Source organism: Narcine bancroftii, chromosome 1 (assembly GCF_036971445.1).
Source record: "Narcine bancroftii isolate sNarBan1 chromosome 1, sNarBan1.hap1, whole genome shotgun sequence".
Classification (NCBI taxonomy): domain Eukaryota; kingdom Metazoa; phylum Chordata; class Chondrichthyes; order Torpediniformes; family Narcinidae; genus Narcine; species Narcine bancroftii.
In genome coordinates this window covers 442,847,962-442,862,974 of record NC_091469.1, presented here as the reverse complement: position 1 = coordinate 442,862,974, position 15,013 = coordinate 442,847,962, and the positions used below count along the sequence as shown (strand labels likewise).

The following is a 15,013-nucleotide window of genomic DNA, read 5'->3' as shown; positions in this document are numbered from 1 at the left end:
ATCTCACCTCGAAGGGCAGGCCAGGATATAAATGCATCTCAATAGCCTGAGAGCCAATGGTATCATTTTGCCATTAGTGTCCATCAATTATTATAGACCACCAATTATCACTAATGCAATTATTTTTTCAAGCTGAGAAGCATAACAGTTTTCAGTTCTTTTCACTGATGTCATTAAGAGCTTTGGCCTCCATTTGCACTGCTCCCTTTGTGGAAGCACTGTTTCACTGTATATTGCATTACAGCTTAATATTGTATTGCCATTTTAAAAGGCCTGTCATTTCCTATTTAATGTTGTAGCCAGAAAGAACTCAAATGTTGCCAGATGCATGTGCACTTTTGTGTCTGTCTGGTAAGCAAAACAAATGTTTAATTTGGGAAACCACATACAAGCAAAAATGTCACAGCTGTATTAATGTGTTTTCTGAATTCTCAGTTTAAATCTATTTGAAGACGATCCTTTATTTATAATACTATTTAAAAAAGCAATGCTACACTTCCAATGTAATTCTACTGAGGCTATTATAATCTTGCGCATTGTGAAGATTACCAGTAGTCATTTTCTGGATTTGGACACAATGATATAAATACCTCCCCACCCCGAAAGCACCCAAGATCTTTCCAAGCAGTGAATTTCATTATTTTCATGCCTCGACTATGACTGTTATGTTGAATATATCTGAACTACAAAAAAAAGCAGCAAAAAGCCATGGGATTCCGCTGTGACGCATCACTGTACTTTGGCGTGACTTCATGTCTGTTGCCTGACATAGCTCATTCCATATACAGGATTCCACCACTAAGCTCTCAACCAAAAAAAATCTATTTGGAAACCTGTTCACAAAGATAAAAATTTTAACAATAAAGTTCATTGCTCTTTTTAGTCTAAATTATCATTTTAAGAGTGAATATTTAGAAAGCAATAAATGGGAACGATGCACTATATCATAACTTTCTTAATAAGACAAAAATATACTATTTCCAGAACCTGATATTATCTGAACCAAATCAACAGCTTTCCTTTATATCATCCAAAATGTGCTGCAGACGAAACACAGGTTAAATAAATAAAAAAGTTCAAGAACATATTGTGCAATTATAAAATTTTGTCATTTCAATATCTGCAAAAACCTGACGAAATTTTTTAATTTAAATTTAATATTTATAAATTTAGATATACAGCCATTTCATCCCATGAATCCGTGTCGTCCAATTTACACCCAATTCACTTACACCCCTGGTACATTTCGAATGGGGGGATGAAACCGGAGTCCCTGGGGAAAACCCACACAGAGACGGGGAGAATGTACAAACTCCTTACAGACTGTTCCAATTGCTGGCGCTGTAAATGCCAATTGTGCCGGCCCCGATGACTTTTTTGATTTTGAAAATGCTGATGCAGAATGGAGTAAAAATCACTGAATTCCATTTGTTGATTGAATCACTGTGTTATATGATTGACATCCCACAGGATTTTGAATGAAAAAAAAAACAAAATGCAAGTTGAGAAGCATCAGCAGAAGAAAATAATGAATGTTTTGGGATGGAACCCTTCATCAAGCATCTTGAAGAAGGGTTCAGGCATTAAATTTTGATCATACATTTTTCTCCCACTGATGCTGTTTCACTTGCTGAGCTTCTCGAGCAGATTGTTTTCTTTTTGGCCCATATTTCAGTATGTGCAGTCTCTCAGATTCACATTAGGTTCCCAAACATATAATCCTCATGAACTGAATGTGTTCCAAATCTGCCTTTATTCCTTCCTGTGCACACTTGGATACACAATGACCACTTTGAAGACTATCTAAAGAACACTAATGTCTGTAAGTGGATCATCTTTCTGGGTTATTTGCGATATGCTGAATCTCTGAATCTTCTGCTCACCACACTCTCATACGCCAGCTTCTATTAGATTCTCTCAGGATTGTAGTGATACAAATTGACAAAAACATATAGTGCATGGATGTCCATGAATGATACGAAAATTAGCCACAAGGCTGACAGAGAGGAGGAAGGCTTTTCATTTCAGACAAATATTGATAATTTAGAATCATCCAAATTGAACTTAATCCAGAAAAAGGGTGTTGATAGATATAAAAGGTGATAAAGTAAACAATAAATGAGAGATATTGCGAGGTGTGGTGGAAGAGGCTGACCTTGAAATGCATGTCCTTAAAAGGAACAAGACATGTAAAAAGGCTTTTAGGATATTTTCCGCTGTTAGCAAGGTGCAGGAGGGCTAAGATACATCTACATTCCAAATTAGCGGGCAAAGGAGTTAAGGGTTATGGGGATAAGGCTGGAAAGGGGTACTGATGGTAGTGATCAGCAATGATCTGTAAAATGGTGGTGCTGGCTCGACAGGCCAAAGGGCCTACTCCAGCTCCTATTGTCTATTGTCTACTCAGCCATAGTCTGGGTTCAAAGTACAATTGAGGACTAAATAACATTAATATAGAATTAGATTCAAAAGCATTCACAGGATACTTAAAGGATGATGGCAGGAATTAATTTCTTTGGTACAGACGAAACGAAGGGGGATTTTAATCAAGGTGTTTGGAATCATGAGTACTGGTCAAGTAAATAGAAGAGACCAGTTTACTTTAGAGGTGGAGTCAAATACCGGGAGCAGAGATTTAAACTAATCTGATGGAAGATGGGTTCTTTCACTGGAGGGAGTCACAGGGAAGGATGAGTGTCTGGATTCAAACCTGAAAGGAGTAGAAACATCATCACATTGAAAAAATTATCTGTATGTGTATTTTTCATAATCAGGACTCTCAAGCCATGTTAGAAGGAAGGATTAGCTCGTTATTCAACTTACTTGAGCATGATGGGCTGAAATGCCTCTACGTGTGTTGTAAATTTTCTGAGATTCAAACGAAGTGTATAAACAGCACCAGAACAGGCCTTTCGGTCCTTGTGTCTGCACTGAACACGATGCCTAAATTACACAAAAGCTCTTGCTGTTTGCACTCCTTGAATATTTACATGCCTCTTAAACATTAGTATCATTTCTCCTTCCACCCCTACCCAGGCTGATAATTCCAGGAACCTACCACTTGGTGTAAAAAATACTTGTCCCACACATCTCCTTTAAACATTCGCCACCATCATCCCACCCCCCACCCCACCCCCCCACTCAATGCATGTTCTCTAGTATGCAACATTTTTACCTTGAGAAAAAAATTGTTTACACTTTCCATACCTCTCGTAATTTCATAAATTTCCTTCTTCTTGTCTCCGCCTCTGATGTCCCAGTGAAAACACCCTAAGTTAGTCCAACCTCTCCTCGTAGCTCATACCTTCTAATCCAGGCAGCATTTCTTCTGTAACCTTTCCAAAGCTAACCAGAATTGGAAACCAGACCCCAGAGTGGTCCCGCCAAAGTTTTATGCAGCTTCAACATGTCTTCCTTACTCATGGACTCAATGTCCTCAATTTTATAGAAGAAGAACTGCTAACAGCTCTTCTTTATAAATTATATACAAAACAAAAACTGTACTGAAACATCTTAGTCACGACTGTTGAGTGCAACAGGGTTGTTGTTACTTCCTCTGCTTATCTTATTTATTTTACTCCTTGGATAACCATGGGCGGCATGGTTAGTGCAAAACTTACAGTGCCAGTGACCTGGATTCAAATCTGGCAATATCTGTAAAGAGTTTATACATTCTCCCCATGTCTGCATGGGTTTCCACTGGGTGCTCTGCTTTGCTCCCACCTTCCAAAAATGTACAGGGTTTGTAGGTTAATTGAGTTTATTTGGGCAGCATGGGCTTGTGGTCCAGAAGGGCCTGTCTATATGTCTAAATTTAAATTTAATGCATGGATTTTACTGGCAATGCTGGTTTTTGGTGCCCATCTGAGATGGCCCAGATGGGAGTAGCTTACTCAGCTATTTCAGAGGACAGGTAAGAATGAATCACATATATGAGACCCATACAAGCTGGAAAAGGTTGACGTACTTCTTTCCTGGGTTTTTACAATGATCTGGTAACTTCATCATCACTGTTAATGATGTCAGCTCTTAATTTTAAATGTCTAAAACCTCTTCACTTTGTGGAACTATTAAATTCAAAATCTAAATCAATAGTCCAGGACAAAAGATGCTACACCATATATTCAACCACTTTACTGTGGTACCCACCTGGAAATGTTTTGTTATAGTACCTGCACATCTTTAAATTAAAATGCATTAATACCTGCTCTTTGTACACCTGCTAGGTTTGTCATTGGGATGCCATACACTCTTAACACTTTTTAAAGCTCCATGGAACTTCACTACAGAGCTATTATCACAAATGTCATTTTCAAGCGAAAGGTTCGAAATGACCTTTTAATAGAACGAAAGCTCTGGCTTTATCAGAGCTGACTTCTGCCAAAAAACAGATGAGGCATGAAAGGAAAATGACATTGGAACTAATCCAACTGTTAGTGCTGTTTACAAAGGCTCGTTTTGGAGGTGTACTACTGTGCAGCACAGTTCGAAAGCACAGAAATGTCATACAACATCAGCTCATACTGAATCGTACGAATGTGTTGATAAATTAAAAGAATACTGAAGTAAAATGTAATTTTAAATCAGACAAACATTTATAAATATTTACAAATTCTTACTCCAATGGGCAAAATCATGTTTAAAAACTGTTGAACTGAAAAGAAACCTTGTTTCCAGGGGAAATGCTAAGCAACTTAAAATAGTGGCAAGGGGGTCCAATAATGGTCATGAGAAATAACACCGCATTTTACTCAAACAAACTTGAAATAAGTTTAACAGTAAACTTGCTAGTTGCACATTGCAAGAATTATAATTCAAAACCTCCAGTCTGATCTAATTCATTAGAAAATGCTGCATGCACCCATGTTCTTTTATACCTGAAGTACAGAAAACTGATGAGCTACACCAGAGGAGTTCCTGAAACTAAACATCATTGTGCTATTTTATATTATCATGTCAGCCTCAAAAATTTAAATCTAAAATGTATCGTTCATTAATTTTCAATGTTTTGATTTTATTTAGTTTGGTCTTGTTAAGATCATTACCTCTAATTTAGAAGTCTGGCAATTTTTCATTCATCATTTTTTCCCAAATTGTAGGACACTACCAGTAACCACAGAGAGAAGCTGAGGATACACTAGGCTTTAATACACAGAAGAACCTTCCTGGCCTGGATCCCAGGATAGGAATGGCGGCAAGGGAAAGGTGGCTCAACTTTTATGGCCCAGGACCAGGGGGGAGGAGTCACAGGGTATGAGTCATCCGTGGGTAGGCCAGCTCCATATATATAACCGACAATGACAATGACAATGGAGGAAACATATCACCACACAAATGAAATGCAGTACTCAAATTAATTTGGCAAACAATTTTGAAATGAGAGGTCAACGAGGTTATTTTTAAAATTAAATTTAGACATGCAGCACAATAGCCTGCCCTTTCTGCCCCCAAACTTGCACTGCCCAAATATCCCAATTAACCTACAACCCCCATATTTTTTTTGAAGGTTGGGAGGAAACTGGAGTCACACAGACACAGGGAGAACTTACAAACTCCTTACAGACAGTGCCGGATTCGAACCTGGGTTGCTGGCAATCTAATAGTGTTGCGCTAACTGCAACAGCTCATTATACAGATCTGACGGACTTGCTTAAGTTACCAGCTGGAGGAAGGAAAAAGGAAAGGGCTCAACATTCCAGAGACTGTTGTCTTTACTGCTTTTGACAATACAAATTGTCTTCAAAATGCCTGATTTTTGCCAATCACTGTTGTGCACAATAAACTTAAAAATAAGTTTTGTCCTGTATATTAAATGTTAGCATTTGGTGTTGCAGGTATCACTATCATCAGTGCTGTAAAAGGAAGAAAATAAATGGTGAACTCTTGTCACTCTGCCATCTGTGATTTTTTTCGGAACTTTTAGTTTTATACTGCCACAGTGGCTTAGCAATTGGTTGAGATTTCATCCACAAGAAGGTGTCACATCACTTGACAGAATTCAATAGGAATCACTGCATGTTATACATGGAAGATATCACAGTATTAAAAGATCCTTCAGTACTTTTCATGATTACAGAATAAAAACAAAATATCTGCTTACAAGCAAGTAGACACCAATAATAAATTACAGCTCACTATTCCTGGGTGGGTCCCTACCAATATCCTGTCTCATGGTCCTGGATAGGAAATGTATTTCCTCAATCCTATCTCCTGTACATTCTTCCTCTCTAATCAAAAACAAAAGCATCAGCACTTCAAAGATTGTTTTAGTTTTTTTTTAAAAGGGGTAAATCATCAGAATTGTGAAATAACTACGTTGTAGCGGCCCACTCCACAAGCCGACACAGCAAACAGCCGTCAAACACAATGATCGGGTAGACAGCTTGCGGGATGAGACACCTGCTCGCATAGGCCACAGGAATAGCAGTCGAATTGACCAATCAGTGCCAGTGGATCGCAGGGGGTCCAATCTGGGCTTGCGCATCTGGGACATCCAATCAGCAGCCGGCCTCACTCAAGCCACACCCCGGTGGTGACACAGCCGGCTGCCTATAAAAGGTAAAGCTGCAGCCCAATAAAGCCAGTATCGATTACATTCCCTTGGTGTGCGAGTCTTCTTTCTACCTCGAGCTATAACAGTAGCGGCCCTGCTACAGTGGTGGTGACCCCAACTGTTCCAAATAGTGTTTTGGACACAATGATGGAGGAACAGCCTACAATCAATGTCACAGCATTGAAGCTGCTGGGTTTCTGGATGTTGCAACCATGGATGTGATTCCAACAGGCCAGGGCACAATTCACTATTCGTCAAATCGCCACTGATGGCACGTGGTCAGCACCCTCGATCAAGACACTGCAGCCCATATCATTGACTTCTTCCAGCAGCCTCCAAAGCAAGGAACTATTAACCCGTACTTTCAGGCTCTCGAAGAATGAGCGCACGGCCTGACTGCTGCTCATCGATGGTTTGGGGGACAAGGCCCCTTCCACCTCATGAGCGACCTGCTTGCTCTCAATGATGGCCACACCTCTTGGCCTCTGTTCCAACAGATCTTCCTGGAGCAGCTGCTTGAAGAGATCCGACTACTCATCACGGAGGAAGATTTTAATGACTCCAGGACAATGGCTGCCCACGCTATGGGTGGCAAAGAGGGACGCTTGTGCTTTGCTCAAACAGGTGATGGCACCTCGTCAGCAATGTCCGGTCAGGATGCCTGGTGATTGACCATCTGACTGACTAACTAACCACCTAATTGATATTCCACTGGTGAGCAGTACTGTTTCTATCATCAACAGTGGGGTACCAAGGGCTGTCAATGTTGCTCCCCATGCGCGTTCCAGGGAAATGCCAAGGCTGGCTGATGTTGATGGTTGCGACAACTGGCCAACCGCATAGCCTCCTCCACATCCATGTCTCCCAGTCAGGCCATCGTTTCTTGCTGAACACCGAGGAACAGTACAGTGTCCTCCCGCCATCCAGCCTAGAGGCTCACAGCAGGAATGTGGGCCGAGAGCTTCTAGCAGCAAATGGCTCCAACATTTGGACATTTGGCACCCGTACAATTCCCCTCTGCTTTGGGGACAGACAATTCATTGGGAAGTTTACAGTGGCGGCAGTACAACAACTGCTAGTGGGTGCCCATTTCCTGAGAGCCAACTCGCTACTGGTGGACATTATGGGGCGATGGCTAGTACACACCTGGACATTTCAGACACTCTCGCTGAAGGGCACAGAACTTACTAACCCCCAACTGCACTTGGTGAGTACTGCCGACAACAAATTCGCTCGAGTCCCAGTGGAATTCCCATCCATCACTCCACCCAATTTCAACTCTGCAGACCTCAACATGGGGTGAGATACCAAATTATTAAAGAGGGACCTCCCCTCCATACCAGCGTGCAGAGTCTCCCCCGAGAAACTCAACCTGGCTAGAGAAGAGTTTCAAAAGATGGAGGAACTTGGCATTGTGCAGTGTTCCAATAGCCTATGGGCCTTCCTCCCTCCATATGGTATCTGGTACCTAAGGCAGCGGGAAGCGAGAGGCTGTGGAGAGACTACCGCCGCCTAAATGAGGCCACCACACCTGACAGGTATCCCATGCCCCATATCCAGGACTTCACCATTAAACTGCAAGAAGCATGGATATTCTCTAAGGTGGACTCATCAGGGGTTATCATCAGATCCCAGTCCACCCTGATGACATTCCCAAAACTACCATCTTAACCCATCTTAACTTTGGATTGTTTGAATTCCTCCGCATGCTTTCGGGATGAAAAATGCGGCTCAGACTTTCCAAAGGTTGATGGATGGAGTGGGCTTTGCCTTTATCTACCTCGATAACATTTTAATAGCCAGCCACCGAGCATCCCCCTCACTTAAGACTATTACTCTCCAAGCAAAGTGAATTTGGTTTAACCATCAATCTGGCCAAGTGCCAGTTTGGCCAATTGATTTCATGGGCCATTACACTGACCAACATGGGGCCAGAGCTCAAGTACAGTGCCTTTGATAGGGAACTGTTAGCGTTATACCTGGCAATTCGGCATTTCCGTTTCTTCCTGGAGGGCAGGAAGTTCAAAATTTACACTTACCTTTGCCTTCAGCAAGGTGTCACACCCTGTGGCACCTGTCCTACATTATACAAATTTTCGTCAGACGTTGAACACATTGCTGGCAAATCCAATGTGGTAGCTGATGCCCTATTCCATCCGGCTATCCTAGCAGTGCACGATCCCACCCCAGGCATCTACAATGCTGCCCTGGCGGATGTGCAGCAGGGAGACCCTGACATACTGGCGCACTGGACAGCATTTACCGGCCTGCAGCTGGAGGACATCCAGATCGCCGCAAGTAACCACACACTGCTCTGCGACACCTCCACTGTTAAACCGTGCCCACTCATTCCAGTCGCATGGAGGAGGCAAGTTTTTGATTTGGTCCACAATTTGGCTCACCCCGCTACCAGGACTACAGTTAGCATGGTGGCCAACAGGTATGTCTGGCACGGCCTCTGTAAAGAGGTCACTCAGTGGGCCAAAACATGTACTCAATGCCAGGCATCCAAAGCTCAGACCCACATTAAAATCCCTCCACAGCTCTTCCAACCAGCACATCACAGTTTCAGCCATGTGTACTTAGACATTGTGGGGTCCCTACCTGTATCCAGAGGTGCACATTATCTGTTGTCCATGGTCGACCGGATGACCAGATGGCCAGTTGAAATCTCCACGGAGACGTGCACGGGCATTACTGAACACTTGGGTGGCACATTTCGGGGTTCCCGAACACATAACATCTGACAAGAAGCCCAATTCACTTTTAGCCTGGGGTCCGCCTTAGCAGATGCCCTGGGGACTCAAATCCACCACACCACAGCATACCACCCACAGGCCAACAGGTTGGTGAAGAGGTTCCACAGGCACCTGAAGATAGCTTGATGACCCAACTCACCGGACCAAACTGGGCTGGCAAACTCCCTTGAGTCCTGCTAGGCATCCGGACAGCCCTGAAATAGGATCTCAAGGCATCCTCTGCTGAGTTGTTCTATGGCGCACCCTTAGTCATCCCACATGAATTTGTGGCGGATTCCAAGGTCTTGGGGAGCTCCTGACGACTATATTGTCTCGACTGAGTGAGCACCTGGGCTCACTAGTCCCAGTAAAACCCAGAGCTCATGGGCAAGCCAGCACCTTTGTCCCAAATAACTTTTCAGACTGTCACTACGTATTCAGCTGATATGGCGCCCACTGGCCACCTCTTCAACGGCCTTATGAAGGGCTTTACCATGTCGACAGGCACAATGGCTCCACCTGCATGTTGGGCATTGGCAGCAGGCAGGAGACTTTCATGCTCGACTGGCTGAAACAGGCAGTTATTCACACTACCCCACGGAGCAGGGATTGGCCACCAAATGACAATGTCCCGATCACTGGTTCTGGGGGGAGGGGGTTGTGTAGTGGCCCATGGCCCACTCCACGGGCCAACACAGCAAACAGCCGTCGAACACGTCGATTGGGTAGACAGCACGCGGGATGAAACACCCACTCTCATAGGCCATAGGAATAGTGGTCGAATTGACCAATCACTGCCAGTGGATCGCAGGGGGTCTAATCTGGGCCCGCGCATCTGGAACAGCCAATCACCAGCTGGCCTCGCTCAAGCCACGCCCCGGTAGTGACATGGCCGGCTGCCTATAAAAGGCAGAGCTGCAGCCCAATAAAGCCAGTGTCAATTACACTCCCTTGGTGTACAAGTTTTCTTCTTTCAACCTCGAGCTATAACCCATTATACATCGAGCTATAACCGTAGCGACCCCACTACTACAACATCGGAAGTTGTAGCTTTTTCTTTCACACATACATACTTATAAATAAGAGCACAAGGTGAAAAAGAAAATTTCTAGTCACTTCATAGAAAATATCAAATAAGCAAATGAAGATCACTTTCCCCAAAGGTAACATCATAAATTGAGGATGTCAGAAACCACGTACTACAAATGCCAGCTATAAACTTCATTTCGTGCGACTTAGATGATAAAAGCCAACCCTAGCAATGCCTGCCCAACACTAACTTGATAAGTGAACCTGACTATAATTTCTTGGGAGCAACATGCAATTTTCTCCAATTAAAAAAAACATTCTAATCACCAGTTGCAATGTCATTAAAGATACACAATTATGGAAAATACGTGAACATGCATTTGTTCACATCAGAATTGCCAGGTGATGCAGAGTTAAACATGCAGTTCCTTTGGAATTTTCTCCTCTACTTTTTCTTTTAAAGAAACAATCTCACAATACAAATATAAATATAACTAATGCTTTACGTATATTTTCAAGAAATATAAAATTTAAATGTAAGATGACAGTACACAATTTGAAAGATTTCAAAGGAGTACTAAGTAGGTATCAGGCCATTCTGCCAACCTGGCTTCATGCATCTTGTAAATTTCCATTACACAACATGTAATACCGTATTCTTATACATATAACATGCGCATTCTATGCATATTTTACAAACCAGACAACCCCACCCCCACCCCCCACTGTGCATCATATGCATGTGTGCTCTACACAAAAATATTTTTACACATTGAAAGAATGTGCACAATTAAAAGCAGGCATGGGAAAGTCAAACCAGCAATTTAGAGCGGGCTTGAGAATATAATAACGGCATTGGAAGAACACGCACAATTTATAGCGGACATAGGAAAGACACACCAGCAATTTATAGCGAGCGTGGAAATATAATAGCAGCAAATGGAAGGACGTGAACAATTCATAGCGGCCTTGGGAATAACAATTTATAGTGAACTTGGGAATATCTCTGTACTGAATGGCATGGTATTCCTATAAACAGGACATTCTGGCCAGGGCACTTCATCTTATCAATGATAATTGCTCAGACCCTTCCCTGAGGGAGATTAACATATCAAGTGCCTCTGATCTGAGACAGCATTAGAATTTAAATCCTGCTTAACTCTGAAGCCTGTCTTCAATCTGTTTAATTGATTCCTCTCCAAAGCTTCTTAATGTGCTGCAGTAGGATATCATATATAGAATGGGTGTTTGACACCTTTGGGGGAGTTGATTGCATGTTAATTGTGGGAGATTAACTGTGCTTTTGTCGGCTCATGTCCATTTAAATGCAAATTGCTTTTGTCAGTCAGAATTTAGAATACTACACCCATGTGGTATATGTGTGTGCATGTTATATGAAAATATTTTACACAATTGATGATTTATGCACAATATATGCATGTGCACATTATATGAGTGAAAATACAGTAGTTTATCAAATGATGCTTTCCCTCTTTATCTAGCAACCAATTCTTATCATGACTCTGTATGGTGTGCTTGATATAGGGTAAGAACTCTACACCCAGTCCTGTCCTTGGTTTGAATTTTAAGTGCTATAATTATGAGCTTCATCGATACCTGGCATTTTCTTTTAAATAGTCTAGTAATACCTCTTCAACATTTGGCATTGCACTATTGAGTTTGATTACATCTTTTCCTGGCTTGCTGTCTTCTTCTGCTTTAGCTGGTTATTTTTGTATCCCTTATGAACCCACACTCCTGTTCGGCTCCGAATCATGGGTCCTCTACCGGCATCACCTACGGCTCCTAGAACGCTTCCACCAGCGTTGTCTCCGCTCCATCCTCAACATTCACTGGAGCGACTTTATCCTTAACATCGAAGTACTCGAGATGGCAGAGGCCGACAGCATCGAATCCACGCTGCTGAAGATCCAACTGCGCTGGGTAGGTCACGTCTCCAGAATGGAGGACCATCGCCTTCCCAAGATCGTGTTATATGGCGAGCTCTCCACTGGCCACCGTGACAGAGGTGCACCAAAGAAGAGGTACAAGGACTGCCTAAAGAAATCTCTTGGTGCCTGCCACATTGACCACCGCCAGTGGGCTGATATCGCCTCAAACCGTGCATCTTGGCGCCTCACAGTTCGGCGGGCAGCAACCTCCTTTGAAGAAGAATGCAGAGCCCACCTCACTGACAAAAGACAAAGGAGGAAAAACCCAACACCCAACCCCAACCAACCAATTTTCCCCTGCAACCGCTGCAACCGTGTCTGCCTGTCCCGCATCGGACTTGTCAGCCACAAACGACCCTGCAGCTGACGTGGACATTTACCCCTCCATAAATCTTCGTCTGCGAAGCCAAGCCAAAGAGAGATGAATTTTACCCATTCCTATCAATGAATATTTAACAAGAAATTTTTCAGTGATGTGTATTTAGTTTAGGACCCCACAAAATGAATGTAGTGGCTCAAATCTGAAATAGTCTTGATTTTGAAATTAAAAAAAAAACATGAAAGTCTGCAGTTACCGTTGTTGAAGTAAAAACACATACAGGAGAAACTCAGCAGATCAAATAGTGTCCTTTATATAGCAAAAACAAAAATACATAACCGATGTTTCAGGCTTGAGCCCTTCATCAAGGTATGGAAAAAGGTTGGCAGGTGTCCGAATAACAGGATAAGGGGGAAGGGATGATGGCAAATGCAGGAGGTAATAGGTGGAGAAGGGAGGGACAGAAGAGCAGCAAGCAGGGGAGGAGGGATGGCTAGGTGAATAGAGAGGGAAGGTGGTGGAGAGCTGACAGGGGGAAGGAAGGGAGAGGGAAAGAAGATCAGGTTAGCAGAAACCAGAAAAGTCATGCTGCCCAAAATACATCAATCAACCCACAAATCTTGTACTTATTTTTAAGAGGAAGGGAGGAAACTAGAATACTGAAAGGAAACTCACGCAGATATGGGGAAAGTACAAACTCCTTACAGACAACGCCGGAGTCGAATCCAGGTCATTGGTGTTGTAATAATAGTGTTGTTTTAACCACTATGATATTCGTGCTGCCCTAATTTAGCGATACAGCAGTTACAGGCACTTCTGGCTCATGAGCCCTAATTCAAATAAATCCAAGCATTTCAGATGGTTAGGCAACCAGAAGCAAAATTCATTCTCCAATTCCATAAAATTATTTCATATAAGCCATGCGAAAATAAACCATTTGTTTCTGCTGTGATGAGAGAGATTCAGTTGGGAAATTCTGTATAACTGAGTCCACAAGGGATCTGATATTTGGTACTGTTTTACATTCTTTGTCCTGTAATATTTCCTTTACGTTAAAGCTGCATAATATTGCTCCATACTCATGAACATTTCCAAATAAAAACATAAGACACAATTTCATTTACTACACTACATCTCCATTCCTTCCCATGTCTCTTCCAAAGTTAAGGAACAAAATAACTAGCCCTATTCCAATACTGACATTTTACTTAAGCAAGGTACTGGAAAGCAGTCAGCACCTGGAATCCCATCTCTGGAAGGAATTCAGCTTCACAAGAACTAGAGGGATAAAAATGTTAAGAACAAAAGAAAAGGGATCAATGAACTCTGACTTCAAGCAAATTTAAGTGAGAGATTCTCCAATCTGTCTTAATTCTTAAATGCTAAAATAATTAAGTTGTGAAACATACCAGAATTGTGGTTACTTATTAAAAAGGCAGATAATATAAATTGATTGTTGGCTGGACAAATCTTCAATTCTGATAAGATGGTTTTGCACGCATCATCTACGCGCCTGGAATTGTCAGAAGATTGATGCAGCGATTATATAGGCAATCTTGACTTATACCAAAATTTTAATGAATAATTTGAAGACTAATTCCAAATTTCATGATTTAAGAAAGTATTATGGAAATAAGCACATACTACAGGAATGCTGTTAGTAGATACAAGCATAAAATATACCCAATTACCTTTCACTTGATGGAACTTTTCCATTCCTTGGTTTATTCACTTGAGCATAAACTGCTTCCATTGGTTGTGTTTCCTCCCTTGCACTCTGTGGTCTTGAGTTCAAGATCAGGTTACGTCCGATGTCTGCAGAGGATTCATACCAACTCATGCCAGCATATGTTGGGTCATCCTCAGATCCATAGGTTCTGCTCAAATCTTGTGGGTCAGCATAGTCTCGTTCCCGAGCTTGCCGCTCCCGAATTTCCCGGTGTTTTGCTTGAATTCTGTAAAATTCAAATCATCAAATCATCTTGTGACAAGAAGGTAGAAGCACGTCAAATTGAAGCATTCTGCTCATTGTGCCCAGGGCATTACTGATTTTTTTTTAAAGATCTCATTTAATGAAAATAATATCAGGGACAAATTCATCTCATAACTCTTGAGATCAATAGTTCAAATCTCAGTCCCATACAATCAAAATTTTCTATCATCTGTGAATAGATGCTTCTCTCCACTGCAAAAAGTACTTTCCAATAAAAACCTGACAGAAGATTTTTTAAAAAAGTTCTCTCTCTCTTAGAGAAAGCCTGTTTGGTCTCTTCTCTCTCTCTCTGCTTGCATTGGGAAGGACAAACAAGAAGGCTGGTTTCAGGGTTAATGGTCGGTTACTTAAGAGCGTGAATGAACAGAGAGACCTTGGGGTTCAAATCCATACATCCCTCAAGGTCGCCGCACAGGTTGACAGGATTGT

General features: G+C 42.2%; 1 protein-coding gene across 10 annotated transcripts in view; it reads right to left on the bottom strand.

Moving 5' to 3' along the window:
- Positions 1-15,013, bottom strand: part of pard3aa (par-3 family cell polarity regulator alpha, a) — a 912,377-nt gene that overhangs the window by 87,573 nt on the left and 809,791 nt on the right. For all 10 annotated transcript variants that reach the window (XM_069914429.1, XM_069914431.1, XM_069914432.1 and 7 more), the window contains one exon: positions 14,283-14,546. In XM_069914429.1, the coding sequence (XP_069770530.1) occupies positions 14,283-14,546 (264 nt within the window). The remainder of the gene's footprint in view (positions 1-14,282; positions 14,547-15,013) is intronic.